The sequence below is a fragment of the Ziziphus jujuba genome, chromosome 5, assembly GCF_031755915.1.
Source record: "Ziziphus jujuba cultivar Dongzao chromosome 5, ASM3175591v1".
In the NCBI taxonomy this organism is placed as follows: Eukaryota; Viridiplantae; Streptophyta; class Magnoliopsida; order Rosales; family Rhamnaceae; genus Ziziphus; species Ziziphus jujuba.
Window position 1 is genome coordinate 10,861,418 of NC_083383.1, and position 24,458 is coordinate 10,885,875.

General features: G+C 33.5%; 2 protein-coding genes across 2 annotated transcripts; both read right to left on the reverse strand.

Annotated features, from left to right (window-relative positions):
• Nucleotides 1-4,811: 4,811 nt before the first annotated feature.
• On the reverse strand, nt 4,812-7,142 carry LOC107420749 (2-oxoglutarate-dependent dioxygenase 19). Its single transcript, XM_048476149.2, has 4 exons — nt 6,847-7,142; nt 6,416-6,657; nt 5,495-5,825; nt 4,812-5,405 (listed from the first exon to the last, which is right to left on the reverse strand). Exons 1-4 carry the CDS (start codon nt 7,063-7,065, stop codon nt 5,160-5,162), a joined length of 1,038 nt encoding a protein of 345 aa, XP_048332106.2. The 5' UTR covers nt 7,066-7,142; the 3' UTR covers nt 4,812-5,159.
• Nucleotides 7,143-12,391: 5,249 nt separating this feature from the next.
• On the reverse strand, nt 12,392-14,425 carry LOC107420735 (RING-H2 finger protein ATL11). The gene has a single exon (XM_016029769.4). The coding sequence runs from the start codon at nt 13,886-13,888 to the stop codon at nt 12,644-12,646; it is 1,245 nt and encodes a 414-aa protein (XP_015885255.1). The 5' UTR covers nt 13,889-14,425; the 3' UTR covers nt 12,392-12,643.
• Nucleotides 14,426-24,458: the final 10,033 nt, after the last annotated feature.

The window sequence follows — 24,458 nt, forward strand, 5'->3', positions numbered from 1 at the left end:
ATTTTACAATGCCAATTTATGATGGTTTTAATATATGTGTTGTTGCCAAAAATGTATTTAGGATTTTAAAAGAATTATAGTTTAAGGTTTTTAATAAATTATTGTTGAGTTTGATGTTGATTTTATGATTCATGATAAATGCGTTTACATGATTTTAAGGATATATAAATTTTATGTGGTTTTAATATTATTTTGGCATGATTTGATTTTAAAGATTTCAAGAAAAATATTGATTTAAGTTATGATGCTTTCAAATTATATAATTATGCCCTTGAAATATTCTTTGATTGATTTTATGATTTGGGAAAAGTTATATGTATATTATTATTGATGATTTATGCTGGAGATATTAAAGAAAAATATGGGATTGTGAATTTGAAAAATGATGTGATTCACACGGTGAGTTTTGGGAAAATTGTTATTTTTAAAATAATATGGTTATTTGTTCTAGACGCACTCATATAGTACTGGTATTCTGTACTATATGTGTGGTTGAGTGTGCAAGTTATAATGTCTCCTGTGAGTTGCAATTAGATTGAGGGCGGGCAAGTTTAATATTGGCCATAGCCGCCCCTCTCCATGGCCGGGATGACGGTTTAAGCAACGGCGCTGTCGGGATGCCGAAACGACCGTATGCAAGTTTCTCTCTTTAACCTCCTGCCAGATGGTGCTCGGGACGCTGGGTATCATAGGGCATCACTAGTATATAGTGTGGTGCGTCAAGTATTATTTTTCAGATATAAATTTCAAATCCAAAAGTTTTAAAGTAATATTTGAATTAAATGTATTTAACTTGTTTTATCACCTATTTCCAATTAGTATTTTCTAAAATGTATTTATTCATATTTTATGTCACTTATTTTAAATCAATATTTTTAAAATGCATCTTGCTATATTTTTATTATATAGGTTGGTTGAATATTTCAAAATGAATTTTATAATATTTTTTAGCACTTATTTTACATAATTGTTTGTAATTATTTAAATTATATTTTTGACATTGTTTATTTTTATTTATTAAATCGAATTTTACGAATTATATATTGAATTTCACTTTTATGTTATATTTCTTTAATGCAAGTATTTTAAAATTATTTTATTGTATTTTATTCGTATTTGGATTATTTAATTATTTATTAAATTAATTATTTCTTGATTTTTGGGGCATAAAATATTGAGTTTTGTGAAAATTTTTTAAAAGGGAAACTTTTCCAACGGAGTAAATAGTGAGGGTTTTAAGAGAAAATATTATTTTTTCAATTAATTATTATTTATTTACTTATTTATTCTTAATTATTCAAGTGTATTATGATTATCGTTACTATTATGGTTGTATAGTAGATAGGGTCACTCACCGAAATGATTAGCATCTCATATTTTTAAATCCATTTCCCTAAGTACAAGGATTGGTAGGTGTTCGTCTAGAGCGAGCTTGACCTTCGTTGCTGTCGTGTTTCAAGGAGTTCTTTTTTTTTTTCATTTATTTCTATTTGTAATATTTCTTTCCATCCTTCATTGTATAACTTTCATACTTAATTATACCCTATGATGCTCTGTATACTGTATTGGATATATTTTATTAAATATTGCATTAGTTCCCTGTTTAATTTATAGAAGTGATGATTATTGTGGAATTAAATTATAGTAAGGTAGAAAAATAAGACGGTATATATAGAAGTGTGTTTTCAGTGCAAGGAATTTGTAATAAGTCCAACCCTTAGGGGAGGTTCTGCCAGATTTTCCATTGGAAGGTCCGGTAGGGTTTCCCTGGCATCAGGGCTTGTCTAGGGTTCCGGTAAGGGATCTTGAATAGGTCATGACATTTGTCTTTCAAAGGAAGTATATCGAGAAGGTCTTGGAAAGGTTCAACATGGGCGGTGCAAATTCCGTGATCACGCCTTTAGCATCCCACTTCAAATTGTCATCCAAGCAATGCCCAAAAAGCGAATAAGAGAGGGAGAGCATGGTTAAGATGCTATATGCAAGTGCCGTAGGTTGCATTATATATTTGATGGTGTGTACTAGACCTGACATTGCTTATGCGATTAGTGTGGTGAGTAGATTTATAAATAATCCAGAAAAACTACACTGGAAGGCTTTGCAACTGATTCTAAGGTATTTGAAGGGATCCATGGATGTTGGCTTATTGTATTGGAAAGAGAACAATGGTAATGCTGATTGTGTTGTCGGATATTATGATGTGGACCTTGGTGGTGATGAGGACAAGAGAAAGTCCTTGACGGGTTATATATTTTTGGCTTAGGGTAATACAATTAGTTGGAGAGCATTGTTACAACCGATAGTTGCACTCTCAAGTACTGAAGCTGAATATATGGCGGCCATGGAAGCAACAAGGGAGGCATTATGGTTAAAATGGTTGGTAAATGAGCTTGGTGTTCCCGAAAACCAAGTCGTTTTGCATTGTGACAACCAAAATGCAATCTTCTTAGCAAAGAATCAAGCCTTCTCGGACCGTAGAAAGCATATTAGAAAGAAGTACCACTTTGTTCGAGAATTGATCGACAAAGGTGACGTGCATTTGGTGAAGATTGCAGGTGCAAAGAATCCAGCAGATATTTTGATCAAAGTAGTACCAACGGAGAAGCTTAGGCTCTGTATGAGTCTAAGCAATGTGCAAAGCAAGTGATAAGGATGTGTGTGCAAGCAAGGAGTGATAGGAAGTGATTTGAAGAGTTTGTGAATTTAGAGTTAAGGTGAAGAAATGTTGTTTTTTTAACTCTAAATTAATGATAAACATGAGGAGTTGATGGGATGATGTTTGGTGATAAAGTGAAGAGGAAGGAAGCAAGAGAAAAGAGAAGGGAAAAAGAAAATTACAGTTTTGCCCCTCTTTAATGATTCCTAGGAATTCATGCCAAACAGTAAGAAAAGTGTTTTCTACCTGGTTTTAGAGAGAGAAATAGTGGGTTCTTCAAAATCCCATCAATGGTGCCGTGATCTTCGTGATTAAGCTTGTAATATCTTTAAGATAATAAAAATCATCATCTCTTTGCTTGCCCGTGGACATAGATCACCTTGATCGAACCACGTAAAATCATTGTGTGTTTCTCTCTCTCTCTCCTCTTATATTTATGTGCTTGTCTTTCTCTCTCTAGATTTTTCTTGTGAGTTTGTTCTAAGATCTTCTATTTCATCTGTATTTGCTTGTTTGTGGACTTTTGAGGGTTGTATGCTGCTTGTGGATATATATATTGCTTATTATACAAAGGTTGAATCTCTACAATTAAAATGTCTATCTTTTGCATAAATTTGTAGGTTGTTTTGATCTCGTTTTCGATCTTTATATGTAGTTGTTTTCCTTTTTCTCATCTACCACCTCCGATCTGGTTTATGTGATTAGTTTCTGGGTTGCTTGTCTCTTTCTTCTTTTTTCCCCTCAAATGTAACTATAAATCCCTTCCTTTTCTTTAGTGAGGATGAAGTGGGAGCTAATTAGGTTATTGATACAAATATTAAAATGTTTATCAAATGATATATGTTAATATATTATTAATTAATATATTTATATAAATAAAATATTAATAAATAAATTTTCAAATGAAAAAGTGAATAAGAAAACAAATCAATTAAATATTTTAGTATCATATTTTAGTAATTTTAGTATATTATTAAACTTCTATCTTGAAAGAAACTTTGCTAAATTAGGTTAGCAAGTTCATGGTCTATTTTAGACTACTTGTTTAATATTCTCCTTTTCTCGATTGCAGTTGGGTTCTTGTGAGATCCCACATCAGTTGGAAAGAGGATTCCCCCTAACCATGTGATTGGGCTTGGAAACTCGTGTAGTGGGACTGGTAGGTAGGGGTTGGAAGAAGATTCCTCCTAACCATTGCGAAGTCTTTTAAAACCTTGAGGGTTGGGTTGTAAGAGGATTCTCCAGACTTAAAAAGGACAATATCGCATGCGGATGGTCGTTCTTGTCAAGGTTAACATTCCTCCATCATGGAAGATGTCATGCACTAACTTCTGTTAATGAAATTTGTGTGGTGGATGCGATCGATCAGGTGACATCTCATATGTTGGATTGATAGTGATTTCAAAAGTAGTTTGGCGGACCAAGTTAAATATATCATGTATGGATATAAGCATGCATATTATTGTTATTTGCAACAATAAATATAATTAAGCGCATTATAATTTTTATGTAAGAAAAACTATTAAAAATTATATATTTGAAAGCTGGATAAGTTCATTAATTATGTTAGTAGTTGACAAATTATTTTTCAAAATAGTTGAAATTATTACTAATTAATTAAAGAAGGAAATTGTTGATACTCAAAAATCTCCATCTTCATACCTTGAAAATGTGCTCTTTTAAGCTTTAAAAATGGCCTACAAAATAAGCAAAACAAGTTAACGGACCTCGCTGGGGCATTGGCGTTTCTCCTCCGACATTGAAGTAAATAACCATCCTTAAGCTCTCTCTCCCTCAATAAATTGTCTAGAAACGGTGTTTTTCCAAGGTTCTATGAAGAAAATCGGTGCTGGAATCTTTTAAGGGAAGAAGTAGAAGAAAGAGAGAGAAAAAAAAGTAAAAGTTGGGGGCTAGGGATTGGTGCTGGCTTTTTTTGGAATGTATTCTTACATTTATACATGTTGAATGGCGGCTGTAAATTATCTTGCTTATAACCCTAATTCACGGATATTTGACGCTTGCCAAGCAATTAAAATGAGGTTATACATGCAAGGTGATATGAAAAAATGGAAAAATATTGTGAATGAAAAAAAAAGAAAAAAAATAGGAGGTTTTTTATTGGTCAGACCTTCATCATCCATGGGTCTTTACCCAATAATTAAAAATATGGGCTTGTTTTACCCTTTGGGTATTAAGATAATTATGGATTTTAGCCATTAGTACATAAAAAAATACACACAACATTAAGATAATTATGGATTTTGGCCATTAGTACATAAAAAATACACACAACAGAAATTATGCGCCTTACTGACATACAACATTTTCTTTCCCAATGAAGTAGTAGAAACATCATTGTGTACGTAACTTTTTTTATTTTTTATTTTTTTATATATTACTTTTAGGATAATCTTTTTTTTTTTTTTGTGAATAATACTTTTAGGATAATCAAACATATTATATAAATAGAAATTATTATTATTATTATTATTATTATTATTTATCAAATGCGAATACGGTCCAAACAAGATTTTCCATTAAGCTGATTGGATTGCTGAAGCTGCATGTAATCCCTATATTTGATTCCACGGTATAGAGGTGGATGAGTCTTATAATCCACAAACTCCGGTGCGGGGCTTACTACGGTATCCAGCGTTGGTCCATGTGCTGTTCCTATTGATATTCTCGTTGCTTTATTATTTACCAAGGCCCTGTGCACCACGCTCTTGTGCTTTCCATTCGTCAATATCTGAAATACGTACACACTCATTATTATATATATATATATATATATATGTTTTTTAAAATAAATAAGAATTTGTTAAAGGATATACGTACCTCCATGTGGTCACCGATGTTGACTAGAAAGGAGTTGGGAAAGGGATTGATAGAAACCCAGTTACCATTATAGAGCACTTGAAGGCCACACAGCTCATTCTGCATCAGGAGGGTTATGAAGCCGTGGTCAGTATGAGGAGGCAGACCCATAGCCACATCTGGTTGTGGACAAGGTGGGTATAGGTTTATAGCCATCAGCTCATGAGGCCCACTTTCTTTGTTCATTTTCTTTTCTATGTAGATTTCTTCTAATCCCAAGCTTTTTGATATCCCTCTCAGCAATTCGCCAGCCAATTCTCGGGTTTGTTTGCAATATTCTTGTATAACCTCACTGTTAATTACCATGAGAATTTGAACTATTAATTACACATGACATTGATAATAGATATAGCGATCTGTTTCATTTGGATTATCTATTTAAGAGAATTAATAAGTCGGACAGATAGATAAGAGTTATCTCTGTTACAAAAAGTCAAATTTTGAAATTCCAAGTAGAATATTTCACCAAATAAAAAAACAGTACAGTATTTCAAAACTATTTTGTAATTTCTATAGGCTTTCTGTTCTTTACGCGACTTATACATGTTATCATAAATAATAAAAAAGAATTGAAAGAGATTGGCATATATCCTTGCAACCTAGTATATAATTTTATAGGTAGATGGAGTCTTCAATTCAAAAAATAACAATACTTAAATTATATATTCTAGTTAAAAATATTATGAATTCGAAATTTTATAATTTTCATTTACAAAAATAAACCACGTATAGATTTGTAGATCCCATATGTTTTTATGAGTGTGAGGATGATATAGTCTCAGATTATGTGATTTTTTATAAGACCTTCTTAAAGTTCAAGTGCATTATCAACACGCAAATCATGAAGTTTCAAAAAGTAATAATTATTTACTATGTAGGTACCTGAAGCCGGCAGGTTTTGTAAGAGCATTGACATTGAAGTGAGGATGAACATGGATCTTTAGATAATCCCTCCAAAAGAATGTCTCGTCCGCTGTCGCATTGAAGCTTGTTCCCCACCTTATGGGATCGAACAGTGCTTTCCCTGCATATTCTTGCTTTTCTTCCTCTCTTAAATCAAAGAAACTCTGACTCCCACTTATCATATCTTTCATTAGCTTTTCAGGCACATTGTGGTTTATGATCTGAAAAAATCCCACACCAAAAACAAAATTGTACACAAATAGGTTAATGTCACATATTTGCAAAATACATATACATATAGTCTCCAAAATCATGTCTTAGTAATATTTCTAACACAATTATTCGAGTTTGAATTCTCACAAAACGATACATGAAAAAAAAAAAAAAAATGAAAATAGAGAGATCTATACCATGAAGAACCCCCATTCACGGCATGCCTTGCCAAGATCCTTGATGGCCTTGGTCCGTTGCTCGGCATTACCGGAAGTGAGCAGCGAGAAGTCGATGACGGGGATTATTGCTTCTGGTTGAGGCAATGTAGGAGTCTCATCCAAGCTTCTGGTGAAAACATACTTAGAGGGAATAGATGCGATACAACCTGACTCAACAAGTTGTTTCACAGACGACATTTTTGCTCCTTATTTTTAAACTTTTTTGAATCTATTATTCTAAATTCTAATATTGTTGATTCTTTATGATATCTTAGTAACAAATTTAATGGTTTAAATAGGCTGCAGCTAACAAGAAGTGAGTGGCAATGTTTAAACTAAGGACAACAAAGAATCTTGGACGGAACAGCAAGGACGTTTTTGGTTTTTTCTTTATGTGGCATAGATTCATTTATAAATCAAAATTATATGTCAAACCTGTCAGTATCTATAGCGAAAGTCTATGATTCATTGCGTCCCTAACAACGTAGGACGACGTCGGCAATAGTTCAATTCACAGGCAAGAATATTAAACCCCCCCACCCCAAAAAAAAAAAAAAAAAAAAAAAGAAAAGAAGTAGCTAATTAACTTTTTTGCTTTGGTACTACGGAGGAAGTAAAGCGAGTTTAAATTGCATCCCAACGATTTGTGGCTATTAATAGCTACACGTCTTCTTGATGGATAAGCCCCCACCTAATATCATTTTCTCATCTAAGTTGTTCACACAACCTTTTAACAGATCCGTTTGCTATAAGTTAATTCACAACTATACCCATTTTTAAAAATTAATAAAAGTTTATTAATTTTTTTTAAATGAAAATCTATGAAAAAGTAAATGAAAGTCTTTGTAATTTTGTAAAATCTATAAAAAAAAAAATTAATATGAAAATTCAAAAAAATATGTCATAATTTTTATAAATTTTACAAAAGCTTATAAAAGTTTATAAATTCTATAAACTCTATAAAAATCAATAATTTAAAATAGTCCATAAAAGTCTTCTAAAATTTATATTAAATACATCCTACCTAGTACATCTATTATAAAAACCTGAAACTATTTTTTAATCTAATTTTAGGAAGTAGACATTCAGAACACTTGCTATAAAAGAGAACAACAAAATTAGAAAATCAAATAACCCACAAAATCTCTACATCTTCTACAAGTATATTGGACATTTCAAAACTATTAAAAAATAGACAAAAAATGGTTTAAGAATCAAAATGCATAAAAAATTAAAGTTTAAAGATGAAAATGCAAAAAAAAAAAAAAAAACTCAACAAGCAAAGGGCAACAATAGGTATAATTCAGGGCTAAATGTCCAGTATATATGTATATATACACGCACACTATACAGTTTACTTTTTTTGGTCACACGTTAGAGGCTGCTTGTGTGGCTAGTTTAGTTTCTATTCACATTGAGAAATTATTAGACTCTTTTAAATAATTTTTTTTATTTAAAAACAAACATATCAACCCTATTAATAACAACCATGCATCAGAGAAACAAATGACTAAAGGTCGTAGATGTGTCAACTGCATAATTTTCCTTTATTTTTTTTTATTTTTTATTTTTTTACTCCAATGCAAATGAAAACGAACATGCTGCACGTGTTTTTTTAGCTAAAACAAACATGTTGCACGTTGAGTAGAAGTTCAAGGTTGAATTTATGTATGATTTGATAGTCTTACCTAAAATATTCGTATTTATTTAGCTGTTGAGGACGCAATGACAAGATGAACAGTATTTTCTGTCCGATCGAATTAATTTACTCTTCTATTTTGCACGACGTTAATGACCTTTGGTGTTTAATATTGATGAAGGAGATATCTCAGGGTTAATAGAAGAAAATAAGACAATCAAGAAAGAAGGAGAAAAAGCAGGAGAGATGGACGTTCATCACAGTATGGCAACACAAGATCAAATAAAAAATGGATCCTTTCAGCATTAAACCATAACCAATGACTCCTTTCTTACAGAAACTTTATAAGGAAAATATATACTAATTTTCTCTAAATATTATTTGACCTTTTTTTTTTTTTTTTTTTTTTTGAAATTATGCAATTGGTTGGCCTTCCTTTGTTATGTCTATAATCATGGATCCTTAATAATGGACCAGATCACACTGTAATACTATAAGTATCTGAATAGCATCTTGTATGCATAATTACCTTCAATATATACAAAAACAATTTCTCAAAAATTTTCAGATATCTGAATTACTGAGTATAACATCCCTCCTCCGCTAATTAAACATTTGTTCCAAAAAAAAAAATGTCATTCTTCTATTTATTTTATTTAATATAGAAAATAGGGGAAAGAGAAGTATCCAAATTATCTCAAATTTGATATAATTATAAAAATCAATCTTTCATTTAAATTTTCATCAATCTCTCCTTATGACTAACATAATTCTTATCTTGAGTTGCATCATTTCAAATCCGTCTGCCCCTTTAGGTTGTTTACTAACGTGGATGGTTTTTAATTTTTCGTTGTTTACTAACGTGGATGGTTTTTAATTTTTCTTTTTTACCTAATTATTTGTTTATTCCACGTATTATAAGTGGTGATTAAAGTTTATTATGCATCTAAGTTCGCGAAAAAGTTAATGAAATATATATATATATATATATATATATATAAACATCTAATTGAACACAATTTGAAATTGTGTTAGTTTTGGATTTCTTTTCTAATTTATTTAATTTAAATGTCTAAAAAATTATCAAGTACCATTCAACTAAAACTTGAAATAAGCAAACTACACATAATTAAGCAAAAAAAAAAAAAAAAACTAAAATTAAAAACCAACCTTAGTAACAAACAAAACTAATTAACCATAAGAAAATAAATATAAAAAACAATGGGTAAATTACAAAAGTTCCTTTTTAAGCTAGTCATAAGTTTCAATTTTCATCTTAAATTTTAATTGTTATCTTAAATTTTAATTGTTGCAATGTTCTCCCTCAACTATGATATAATTTAAAATTGTCCATTTAATAAAAGATTTTTTGGTTAAATTTGAAGAAATTGACCACAAAACATTTAGGAAAATATTAATGCTAGATTATTAAAATACTCACCAAATTTGTTTACAAAATGATATAATGAACAATGTGGTCATTTTTAATTGATTTTTTATTTATTATTATTCATTTAAGAGTTCACTTATACATATTTATATTACATTTATGAATATGTTAATCAATAATATATTGATCTATGTCAATTAGAAAATATTTTTGATAATTTTAATGCCTATAGCACCACCACAGACAGAAAAAGCCTTAATAGACAATATATATTAAATACAACATTTTTCTTAAACCAAATAAGGCAATATGAAAATGAAATAAATTGCTTTTACTATATATTTATCATCACTTCTGTTCAAAAACAAGTAATTATAATTTACAAGCTACTTATTTAAAAAGTATTTAGCAAAAAAAATACTTATTTAAAATGTTTAAATTGATTTTATCAATTATATATGAGTATTAAAAAAAGAACTTGGTAGAGCAGGCTAATTTGAAATTATATATGCCATAGTTGAGGAAAAGACTGTAACAATTAAAAATTTAGGGTCTGAGAAGGTGAAACTTCTGGTAAAAATTCAGCAAACAACTGGGGGAAACTTGATTAGGGACTTTTTAAAATATTCACCCAAAAAAGTAATATTTTAGATTAATAATATGTATAATTTCGTAATAATTAAGTGCCATCTCAAGTGTAGCCTTCAAGTGGAGAGTACAAAATACTTTTGCTACTCATTTTCTAGCTATAGCTATTTGCCAACACGCATGTATCTTCCTCCTTTTTTCGTTTATTTTTACAAATCGTTTTATGGTTTAATTTCCGAGTTTTTGCAAGTTGAACCAAGAAGATATAGGTTAAGTACTTTATTTATTTGGTAAGGTATCTAGATTTTTAAGATTCAAGTGCCACTGTGGTTTAAATTTGAAACTCTGTTATACATTCTAGAACTATACAAATGGAGACTATCCCATATTAGACAGATGGATTCATTATTGCTCACATATACAATTAGGTGATTGTAAATATCAGATGAAAGAGAAAAATATTATAATGATAAAATAATAATAATAATAATAACAATAATAATAATAATAATAACGGATGGTCGGCAAAGACTTGAAAGGCCCAACCCAATGTACTTGAACCTAAAAGTTGGACTTTTGTTGGAGCTTAGAAAGCTCCATCACTCTTTGATTTATTTATTTATTTATTATTTAAGAATATTTATACACAGTGAAACTGTACGGAAAATGGAACTCTAGTAGATTTCTACAATCTTAGCCATGTTTAGAGTTAAAACTCAATAAATACCGAGTTACAACAGGTCAAGAGCTTTTCACCAAACAAAAAAATAAATAAATAAAAGAAAAAAAGAAAGGTCAAGAGCTCAAGGTTCATATTTTGGGTTCCCTATGACATGTTTGTTTAGCACGAGGTGTCTCTCAAGAAAAGGCTAGCAGATAATACAAACTAACGGAAAATAATGATGCTTAACTTATTCTAAAATTTTAACCAATTGTAAGGTTATTAATATTGCTTATTAAAATATTATAGCAGTTAGGAAACAGCCCAGTTTTATAGTTTGTTTATGTAATTTTGGTTTCTGTGAAGTTAATTCCTCAAAAACATATCCTGTATCTCTTTCTGGATATTTGTGTTGCAAGGAAGCATATATAATCCAAAACAACCATTTATGGCGTATCATTATTGAAAATTGATCTTCAACCAGAATGAGGATGACTTGGTCCAGATTGGAATTCAGACACGTATTTAGTATCTTATTTAATTAGGCAGATTATTATTTGGAACATGCTCCTCACATTTCACCTTGAATAATTTCGTAAAATTTGACTTTTGAACAAATTCGCACGGACTTTTTTTGATGATAAGCTTGTCTGTTTCTGTATTATGGACAAATTATATAAGCCACTAGTTTCATATGCCATCATCAACGCCCCTCTGATTGATTGACCCGCATCAAGTCATTTTTTTAGTTTTGTAGGTAAAAAGGTAATTATAATACAGTCCTTTTCCCTTGAGTTCGACTCCGTGTAAACTTTTTTCAAATCGCAATTTCCAATTTTTTCAGCAATATATCTTTTTAAAAACAAATATTATATACGAAAATTATAAACGAAACATAAAGTTTCTAGTCACACTCACACCTCATATTCTTTGCCAGTTCCCATTTCCCATTCTGTCTAGGATGTTAAAATTATGAATTATGGTACCAAATTAAAATATGATTTTTGTACTGTGTTTCCATGAAGGAAACTAGTTTCTCATCGCATATTTGTCGGTAATGCTTGTTTTACTTATTTTAATTTGATTTGACATGCCCATTGCATTGTTATCCAAGTATATAATTTGGTGCCCTGAAAAATGAAATAAAAAAATTGAAACAAAATTTCACCAATACTAGGAATAATGAGTTTTTTTTTTTTTTTTTTTACCAATATATATTATAAAAGAAAAACAAGATACAAAAATATTCCAGGAATTGCTGCGTCCATTTTATATTACATCGAAAGTATACAGATATTCTATAATTTCCCCAATTCTGTTTGGTTTATGACTCACACAATTTTTAAATTTTAAATTTAACAAATTCTAAATCTTTTTTTTTTCCCAATAAATAACTCTTCTAAATTAAAAGCGGAAAAAAAAAATTGGAAAAAAAAATGCTATGTACAAAAAACCTCACATGCGTAAATTCCGGTGCCAAATCACCAAACCGTAGTTTCTAAACCAAATCTTCGGGTCGGAGCTGATCCGTTGACCGCTCACCACCTTCGTGCTTACGTATACGTTTACGATCCAACGGTGGTCTGTTAGACTCAGGCACATCGGATTGCTGACGACTTTCCACGACATCACCTCCCGTCGTCGAAGACCTAACCGAAGAGCTACGAAAAATAAAAGGCGGGGCCATCGAGAATTGCCACCGGTCGGACTGGGCGTTCCCCTCGAACCGGTCGTAGTGAGTGCTATTGCCGTTTTGGCGGCCGGTTCGTACACTTTGACTCCTATAACCTCTCCTGGAGCTCCCAACCCGAGGAAACGCTGTGCTGCCACTTCTCGTCCGGTTCAAAGCCGAGGTCAGTAGCTTATTCCGTACCTCATCCGGTAACTTAAGCGTGTACTTCTCGATATTCTCGCCGGGTCTAACAAGCGAGTGTCCCGTTGACTGAGACCGAGGAAATAATCCACTGAATCGCCAACCCGACGATGTCGATCTTGGTGGTCCAAATCCCGTTGATCTTGATCTAGGTGGAAGCCCCTGATTGACCGCCTCCATATTGTCTGTACGCTGATCGTCAACGGCGACACGAACCGACACTTGACGCCTCGGTGGTGGTGATGGTTCATCGCTGTCGGTTTTCAGATCGGGTTGATCCGCTTCGTTTTCCAGCTTCTCCAATAATTCATCGGGAATAGCATAGGGCGATTCACCCGGGTTGGGGACCAAGTTCGTTCGACAAACCGGACACGTGGAATTGGTTATCAACCACATGTCGATGCAATCGGGGTGGAACACGTGGTCGCACTTGGGGATCAAACGCAGCGTTTCGTCGTCCTGGAACTCGTTGAGGCAGACCGCACATTCCAGAGCACCACTGCCGATCTTGTGCTCTTTGACGGTGGAGTACACGAAAGTCGGGAAGGTCTCGATGACATCGGGGTCGAGCCCACGCGCCATGCCACCGCGTGCGAGGTCAGCGCGGCCTCGTAGACGGTTCTGGGTACACTGGCGGGTGTAGACGGAGACGAAGCCGAGGATGAAGAAGATGGTGACGAGGAGGACCATGACGATGGCCATTTTGAGGTTGAATTTGGGCGCGTTGCTCTCTTCGGTTACTCTGGGCGGCGGTATTGCGGTCTGCTGCCCGGTGGCCTGAAGTGACATGTGAGACACAAAGAGAAACAAGAAGCAGAGAACCCAGCCGCCATGATTGCTGAAGATAGAGTTTTGGTTGTGGGTCGTCATAATTGAATCGAATGAAAGGCGATCTTCATGAACGTGGTTACTAAAACAAAAGGGAAAAAGCTAAGAAAAGTTGCTATATTTATCAGAGAGCTGGCACGGTAACAACGCCAATAAGAAACTATATACGCATATTTGAAACGAAGGTTGTTGGACGCGCGAGTGAAAAGTTATTCATCTATCTGCCTTTTCTTTTTTCTTTTTTTTTGGGAAGAGAAAATGGGGGATGGAGATGAGTAAATGAAGAAGCAGATCGCAGTTTGGAGTATGATTCTTTTGTAGGAGTCGTGGGCTTGTAGCCCAAGGTGTTTAGAAAAGGATTGACTTTGGAATGATCAGGGCAGTGAGGCCCACGAAGGGGCTTAATTCTTCGGACAGACTCTTTGATTTATCCGTGTTGCTATTTTTACTGCTGTTGTTATAGTGGTGGTTCAGACATCGTGTGGTTGCAATATAGGAATTGGAGAAAATGGCTGCCGCATCAATTGGTCGGAGAGATGCTTACGAGGGTGTTTGAATTTTATTATTATTATTATTTTTTACAATTTTATTTTTTGAAAAGCGCAGTCAATACGATTAGATCGAGAACAATTGAAGCTTTAATTATTGTTTGATTTTTCAGGTCATTGCATTTGTGCATTTCCCATAACTTTAGCCGCCTTTTTTTTGTTTTGCAACTCTTGTACACCAACAAAGCAAAGAAATATTCGAATTTTGATCCTATCACAATATCCAAATTATTAATCTATTTAACCTTATATCTTAATTTTATATAATCATAGTATTTTCATGTGATTGGAATTGTTGCGAATATTGTTAGCTGAATTGGATTAACACCCCCCCCCCCCCAAAAAAAAAAATGTAAAATAAAATAATACTTTTTTTTTTTTTTTTCCACTTAGAACAAATATCCCTTCAAACTCGAATCTCTCATCAATTTTTTAACATCCAAGAACTTGTACATCCGAATAAATCCCAACCTATTAACTGTGCAATCAAACGTGTTTGTGTGTGATACATAAAAAGGTCATAATTAACAATAAAGGTTTTGTAATTTTTATCCCTAAATAAGATATAAAGATTATTAATTGGTGGATCTTTTTGCACTTTGGAATTTCATTGCAGCTTAGAATTATAATTGCTGGTCCCTTTCTGTCTCGTCAAGTTCCAAGTACGATTACGGTATTGAAAGACATCCAGCACTCGTGCTGAGGAAGTTTCATGGTACGGTTCTTGCAGATTAGACGAATTTCTGGTTGAAATTCATGAATCTCAACCGTAATGAAGAATTGTTTCTGACTGGCAGCCAAAAGGGACTTTAGTTATGTAATATGTACCATTCTTTGTTAATTATAGGTCTAATTTGACTGCCCAATCAAGAAATTATAGAACCAAATTTGGGATTATCAATTAAGGAAGATGTGAATGGAAAGCTCAATTGCTGACACAAACATTTGTCATATTATTCGATCGTCAAATAAATATCAATATTCAAATTGGAATTTCACCAAACATAACATCCAAGTATAATTAATTTATCCATCCATCTCACTGTCTCTCAAATTGGGCCTCAATAAAAATATATACTATCGATCGTGACCCGATTTCCTAATTTTTAATGCATTTTTTAAAAAATTTATTAATCTTAAATTCATCAAGTGGTATAAGAAAGTCTTAATTTTTATAAGTGAAATATCATAAGCTATTATTTTATTCTTTTAATGGATAAGCACGCATGTTTGACTAACCAGCCAAAAGTCTTCCCAATTGAAGTTTTTACTCATCAACGTTCGAGAAACGTTATCTTTATAATTGGTTGCTCTTTTTAATAATTTTAAAATCTTGAATCTTGAATAATTTCCATGCTTCACACGTGCTAAATTTTACTAGCACACTGCATTCAAAGTAAGATAAATACATTTTCATTGAAGATGACAAAAGTATAATATAAGTTGATATTGTTTGAAACTAAAAAAACTTATTTTTAAGTATTATGTTAAGCTTCAAATTGTTACAGTGGGCTGAAAACATATTAAACACCAATTGAGTTATACTAGACATGGTTTGATATGACTACTAATTTTATCACCCAAAAAAATATATATATATACATATATATATATATATATATATATCTATATAACTAATGTCGTTAACAATATCTAAATTCTGAGGGCTGAAAATCAACTAATGTTCCTATTAACTGAAAGTTTCTAATATATATTTCCCAAATTTATAAGAGTCTAAAACATGCCAAACTTTCTATCAAAGCAAAGTTTTCATTTAGAGTGAATGGAGCTCAGTGGTTAGAGCACCACAGCCCCGGCCCGTGGACGCTGGGTCGAGTCTTAAAGAGGGGTCGGGAATGCTTGGGGGCGTAGCAAAAAACAAAAAAAAGAATCTTTTTCTTTTAAACGGCCCGTGAACAAGAGCTAGGTTGGCTGCCGTGGTCTTCAACAAGCAAAAGTGGGATTTAGTACCCTAGCCCATAAACGTCATCTGCATTCTCAATGGGTTTGGGCTTTTCATACGTATTTGACAAGGCCTATATTCTTAACCAGATCTTGCGGCCCATTTTCACTTACTAGGAACCTGCCAAATATCAACGTTTCAATTAGAATTTTACGGCTCAAGGTTATCCACAAATAAAATATAATAAAATACCTTTTTCCTTTTTTCCTCCCTTTTTTTTTTTTTTTTTTTTTTTTTTTATTTATAATTTTAGTATGCAACTCTTAAGTGAAATAAATTAATAAATTATAGTGTACAACTCGAACGTAGTTTCCCTCTTGCTTTTTGGAATTTGCAATCCAATACAACATAAATGCATCATTGTGTCGACGAAGAGTTCCAGATTTCTTCCACGAAATGTATCTTCAATTTGTTCACCATGTCTTTAGTATTAAGTTATTATGAGATTGATTAGTATTTGCATATAATATAAAGACATTAGCTGATATGTACCCATTTGGCACATGGCTCCTAGTCGCTGTGTGTATGTGTGTCGTGGATCTCTACTTACTTTACATGCAAAAGGATCCAGCGTAGGTTTCTTCGTAGAAGAAGTTGATAGTAGCATTTAATAATTTCTTTATGTTCTCTTTATTTTCTTTCAAGTACCAGTAGTTACTTATGGGTAGGGAAGTGAGTTTAGCTTATAAGTATTATGTTGACTGTAGAAGAACTTATAAATGAAGGAAGTTTATCCCTAATCAAACTTTATCTTTATTTCTTTATCTATTTCTCTTCTACCTTTCTTTCTTTTTTTTCTTTTTTTTTTTTTTTTTAATCTCAAACTGTGTTTTTTTAATTTTTTCGATAAAAATGAACATATCATTTGGTATTAGAGCATCTTTCCATGGATACCTATGGGAAAACGGATGCTGAATTCTAAAATGAAATTCTGGACATTTTGGTAAGGCATGAAACCAAATTTGAATGAGTCCATATGACTTTATAGACGACTCTTACCAATTTGCAAGGTCTGCCCATCCATCTAGTGCAGCAACCAATGGAACATGACCTTAATTCCTTCCATAAAGGTGATTCTTCACAAGTTTGTCCTACTCCTTGCTATGATTGCACCTCTGTACCTTCTATAATGGACAACAACTCCAGGACTTCAAACCTTCACTTAAAAAGTCTCGTCTATAAAATTTCATTATTTGAAGTAGTTTATGGGATTCCACCGCCCTCCATGACTTCCTATGTTTCTGGCACAATTAACTGTAACGTTTTTAAACGTTTTCTTTATTGAATGATTTGGGTTAGTGGGGTTAGTGGGGAGTTAATGGGCTTTAAGTGGTTTTTACGTTTTGAAAAAAGTGAAAAAGAAAAAGAAAAAAAAGGGTTTTTATTTTTTAATTAATTTTTGAAAAACCTCTCACGCTCCCTCATGTTTTTTGAGAAAAAATAAGAAAAAGGTGTTTTTTCTTGCATATTGTTTTTTCCTGGCATATTTTACATAGGAAGAGTGGAAAAGTTCTAGTACACTAAAAGGTTCGAAGAGAAAGCTTCGGAGGTGCTAAATCCGAGAGTTTTTCGATTCCGTTGTATCCTGGGAGACAACCATTGGGAAAACATTTGCACCGGTGGAACGGAAATTGTCTTAAGGACACTGTGGTACCACACAGGCCTTGGATCAATTTATTCTTCATACACAGATCAAAGCTAAAGGACTTTCAGGTTGTATTTGTATTTATTTTGTTAATTTTTCATACTTTATTTGTGTTTTATTCCACACATATATTCATATATTATGCATATTCTAATATTTTTGTATTACATTCTTAAGACAATTTCCAGTTTAATATATATGTTTATATATGTGGAATTGTGAATAATTGAATATTTTTGTTTTGATGATGCTTGTTGATGGAAATATATATATATATATATATATATATATGTTTTTATTCTTTTTGCCTTCAAACCCGTATACTTTTTGTTGATCGGTTTTTATTTTTAATTTATAATTATTTTGTATTTAGTTCTATGTTTAAAAAAAAAAATATATATATATATATATATATGTATATAATGTATATAGATATATATATATATATATATATATATTTGTTTGGTCCCATGGGTTTGAGAATTCTTGGGTAATTCTTTATTATTGTTTAAACTATTTTTTTTTCTAAAATCGAATTACCCATAAATTTCTAAATTTTTTGATAATTTTCTGGTATTTTTTGGGTACTGGAATAGTGCAGAAAGTAAGAAAAATGGTGAACTGGGTCAAAAAACCCGTTTACCAATGAAACGGGCTGAAAAAACCCAGTTGGAGGTTGAAGACGGGTCAGAAAACAGGCTACTGGATCGGAAAAACGAGTTTGGATAGGTTTTTGGGTCAGTGGGCTTGAATTTTAAATTCTAATGGATCTAGCCCAGCTACACAGCCCAGCCTGCGGTTATAACAGATTACTGTTCAGCAAAGGCCCAAGCACAAACAAAACAAGGCCCAAGAGAATTCAGCCCATTTTGCTCGCCACGTGTCTCATCCAGAGACAGCCATGTGTCGCAGGCAAGTGAGGCCACATGTCTATCTGATTCAGATGACACATGTCAGACTCAGATGCCGCCGTGTGTCACAAAAAGAAAGAGCCACGTGTCGACCTGTTACAGGTGACACGTGGCAAACACACATGGTAGTGAACAGTAAATGTACGGATGAACAGACTCGTGAATAGTAACCATGAACAGTACATTTGTGGTGTATACAGAAATTACATTTTTTGTGTATTTTCCTTTTGGAAATTGGTTATAATTTGTTTGTTAAAGATTGAATATAACGGCTAATTGAATTTCTGGGTTATTTTTAGATTCAGAAATGGCTAGTGGAGATGTGCCTGCTGCACAAGTGCCTTCACAGACTCCTATTTTTCAGGTGCCTCCTCCGGTAGGTCATGTAGAGAGACCGGAGAAGTTTGATGGAGCAAACTTTAAGAGGTGGCAGCAGAAAATGCTGTTCTACTTGACTACACTGGGCCTTGCGAGGTTCCTGACTGAGGACGCACCACCAAGCAATGACAGGAGTGATAAGTAGACCTGGCAATTTGGATCATGACACGGAATAAATGGGTTTGGGTTTATTATAAATGGATTCGGGTCATAATCGGGTCAACCCGTTTAACACGATTATTAATCGTGTCATTTTCGGGTTGACCTGTTTAACTCAAAATTGACCCGTTACGACCCATTTATTAAACGTGTCAGTTTCAACCCGACACGATTATATACCTATTACAACCCATTTAAATTTAATTTTAAATTAATATTTTATCACTAATATAATATTTAATAACTAAAAAATATTATAAATTAAAAATTTTATAAAAATAATTTTCTATTACTAATTTTTTAAAAACAAAAAATACATCTTTAATAAAACAAAAACATAAAAATAAAAATAAAATAAAAAAATTTTTCGGGTTAACGGGTTAATAGGTTAGTTTTCGGGTTAATGGATCAATTTCAGGTTAACGGGTTAATAGGTCAACACGATCCGTTAAAATAATCGTGTTAAACGGGTCGTGTCGTGTTGACCTGTTTATAAACAGGTCGAGTTAGTGTTTTAGGTACCTGACACGATTAATAAATGGGTCGTGTTCGGGTTAGGCATTTTTGACACGATTATTAAACAGGTTGACACGAACACGACCCACCAACCCGAATTGCCAGGTATAGTGATAAGGAGACTCTACTGGCGGTGAATGTGTGGAAGAATTCCAATTATTTATGTCGGAATTATGTCCTGAATGGCTTATCCGATGCGTTGTACGGAGTGTACTGCAGCACGAATTCAGCAAAAGAGTTGTGGGAAACTTTGGACCGAAAGTACAAGACTGAAAATGCAGGGTCCGGAAAGTTTATGGTAGGCCTATTTTTGGACTACATGATGGTGGATACCAAGCCACTGATGAGTCAAGTACATGAGCTGCAAGTGCTCATCCAAGAACTTCTTGCAGAAGGGATGTTCATTAATGAAGCCTTTCAAGTTGCTGCAATGATTGAGAAGTTACCTCCTAGTTGGGGAGATTTTAGGAACTATCTCAAGCACAAGAGGAAGGAAATGGATATGGAGGCTTTTATCGGAAAGCTTCAAATTGAAAATGACAATAGGAGGTCTGACAGAAGAGCCATGAAGGTCGGGATGAAGGCTAATTTCGTAGAGCATGGAAGTAGCTCCAAGAACAAGAAGAAACCTGAAAAAAATTCCAAGGTGGGGCCTAAAGGAGGCATCTCCAAGAAGTCTAAATTCCAAGGGAAATGTTTCAATTGTGACAAGATTGGTCATAGAGCGACAGATTGTAGACTGCCGAAGAAAAAGAGGAACATGGAGGCAACGATGATGGAGCACATCATAAGAGAGGTTGATGAGATTGACCTAAGCGCTGTTGTCTCTGAGGTGAATATGGTGGGATCTAATCCAAAAGAGTGGTGGATAGATACAGGTGCAACTCGCCACATATGTGCAAATAAGAGCATATTCACCTCCTTCGAACCAAAGACAAATGGGGAGAAGTTGTTCATGGGTAACTCTGCCACATCCGAAATCCAAGGGGAGGGCAAGATTGTACTGAAGATGACATCTGGAAAAGATCTGACTCTTAATAATGTATTGTATGTTCCAGATATTCGCAAGAATTTGGTATCTGGATCATTGCTAAGCAAACATGGTTTTCGCTTAGTGTTTGAGTCAGACAAAGTAATCTTGTCCAAATGTGGAATGTTTGTGGGAAAGGGCTATGTAGTCAATGGGATGTTCAAATTAAATGTAATGACAGTAAAGCCAAAGAACATGAATAATAAAGCTAGTACTTCTTCTGTTTACTTGCTTGAGTCTTCTATTTTATGGCATGGTAGACTAGGTCATGTTAATTTTAATTCTCTGCGGAGATTAATTAACTTGAATCATATTCCCACTTTTGATATCGATAACAAACATAAGTGTGAAACTTGTGTAGAAACAAAATTAACGAGATTATCATATCAAACAATTGAAAGAAATAATGAACCTTTGGATTTAATACATAGTGATGTATGTGATTTAAAGTTTGCACCGACTAGAGGTGGTAATAAATATTTTATCACCTTTATTGATGATAGCATGGAATATTGCTATGTGTACTTGCTTAAGAGTAAAGATGAGGCTATAGAGAAATTTATTCTCTATAAAACGGAAGTTGAGAATCAATTCACCCGCAAAATTAAAGTGATCAGAAGTGATCGTGGTGGAGAGTATGTAACTCCATTTGGAGAGTATTGTGCTCAACATGGCATAATACATGAAGTTACTCCACCATGTTCACCACAATCGAATGGTGTGGCTGAATGGAAAAATAGAACTTTGAAAGAAATGATGAATGCAATGCTGTTAAGTTCTAGAGTACCTCAGAACTTGTGGGGGGAAGCCGTTTTGTTAGCAAATGACATTTTAAATAAGGTGCCCCGTAAAGATCAGGTGAAAACACCGTATGAACTTTGGAAAGGAAGACAACCTACCTATAAATATTTACGAGTGTGGGGGTGTCTTGCTAAAGTTATGGTACCTACTCCTAAAAATGTAAAGATAGGTCCCAAGACAGTAGATTGCATCTTCATAGGATATGCACAAAATAGTAGTGCATATCGGTTTCTCGTGTATAAGTCAGAGATTCCTAATATACACAAGAATACAATAATGGAATCGAGAAATGCATCATTTTTCGAACATATTTTTCCGTATAAAATTGAAGTAAGACCGAGTACATCTAAATGAACTTATGATGCTATCAGTGATGATGATCATGATAGTGATCAAGATCAGGAGACCGAAGTTGAAGTTGAGGTTGAATTAAGACGAAGCAAAAGAGTAAGAACCGAAAAATCCTACGGTCCAGATTCTCTTACTTATATGCTAGAAAGTGAACCTCAAAGCTTCCAAGAAGCTGTTAGTTCTCCTGAAGGAAATTTATGGAAAGAAGCCATAAAAAGTGAAATTGATTCCATCTTGCAAAATCATACCTGGGAACTAGTAGATATTTCTCCAGGTTGTAAACCTTAGGTTACAAATGGATATTTAAAAAGAAGATGAAAGCAGATGGAAAAATAGATAAGTACAAGGCAAGACTTGTAATTAAAAGATACAAGCAACAAGAAAGCCTTGATTATTTTGATACTTATTCTCCGGTAACGAGAATAAATTCCATAAGGATGGTACTAGCTATTGCTGCATTGCGGAATCTTGAAGTACATCAAATGAATGTGAAAACAGCCTTTCTTAATGGAGATCTCGATGAAGAGATCTACATAGAGTAACTTAAGGGTTTCTCCGCACCAGGACAAGAAAAGAAAGTCTGTAGATTGGTAAAGTCCTTGTATGGACTTAAACAAGCTCCAAAGTAATAGCATCAAAAATTTGATAGTGCCATGCTTAGTGATGGATCTAAGATAAATGAGTGTGATAAGTGTATCTATGTAAAAGATACAGAGAATGGATATGTCATTCTTTGTCTGTATGTAGATGGCATACTCATAGTAGGTAGTGATGACAATATGGTCCAAACTACAAAAGCGATGTTGAAATTCAAATTTGATATGAAAGATATGGGGCTTGCAGATGTGTTTTTAGGGATGAAAATTACGAGGACTTCGAATGGTATCATTCTTAGTCAAACACATTATGTAGATAAAATACTAGCTAATTTTAGTAAAGATGATACTAATATAGCCAGAACACCCATTGATGTGAGTTTACATTTATCTAAGAATAAAGGAGAGAGTGTAGCTCAAGTGGAATATGCAAGGGTGATTGGAAGTCTGATGTACTTAATGAATTATACAAGACCAGACTTAGTCTATGCTATAAGTAGACTAAGTAGATACATAGATACACGAGTAATCCAAATGATGAACAATGGAAAGGAATCGTTAGAATATTAAGATACTTACGATATACTCGTGAATATGGACTAGACTATACGGGATATCCTACTGTATTAGAAGGATACAGTGATGCTAACTGGATATCAGATATAAAGGATTCAAAATCCACTAGTGGCTATGTATTTACATTAGCGGGTGCAGCTGTAACGTGGAAGTCCTCAAAACAAATAGTGATAGCTCGATCCACGATGGAATCAGAGTTCATTGCATTAGATAAATGTGGAGAAGAGGCAGCATGGCTATGCCAATTCTTAGAGGACATTCCAAGGTGGCCTAAACCTGTGCCAGCTATAAGTATACATTGTGATAGTCAATCTGCGATTGGCAGGGCACAGAATATTATGTATAATGGAAAGTCTAAACATATTCGTTGTAGACACAATTCTATTAGACAGTTAATCTTAACTGGAGTTATCTCAATAGATTATGTAAAGTCAAAGGATAACATTGTGGATCCGCTAACCAAAGGGTTAAATAGAGAACTAGTTGAGAAGTCATCGAGGGGAATGGGATTGAAGCCCGTGAGTAAAGTCGATACGATGAAAACCCAACCTAGTTGACTGGAGATCCCAAGATCTAGGTTCAATGGGACAACGCAATTGTAAAGACTGGTATGAATCACTGTGGGGGGTTAATCCTCTGCACATTCCTATGATGAAACAGTGATAGATAGAGGTTAAGCATGAAGTATGCTTTTAATGATTCCTAAAAGTGTGTGTTTAGTAATCTATGCATAGTTATGCTGATTACATTGGAAATAGGAATCACCTATGTGAGAGAGAAGAGTTGCCGCTTCAAAGGAGAATTGTTAAGGGCGCAATTCTTTAGAAACTCTCGCAGAACCAGGCAGGTGTTCAAAGCCAAAATGAACACAACAGTGAGAACTGAAGTGTACCAGGAAGGAATCTGTGTGAACTATGTTGTCATTTACACAAACGATAAAATGGTTCAAAGATATCGCATCTACCATTAGTCAGTAAAGAAAATGTAGTCTCATAAGGGCAGGTTCAAAGAATAACATCTACTTATCCTATGCAGGTTCCAACTGCAGAACTTTACCATAAGAGTCTTGTTTACTAGTCAAATCATTCATATGGGGGATTGTAATGTTTTTAAACATTTTCTTTATTGAATGATTTGA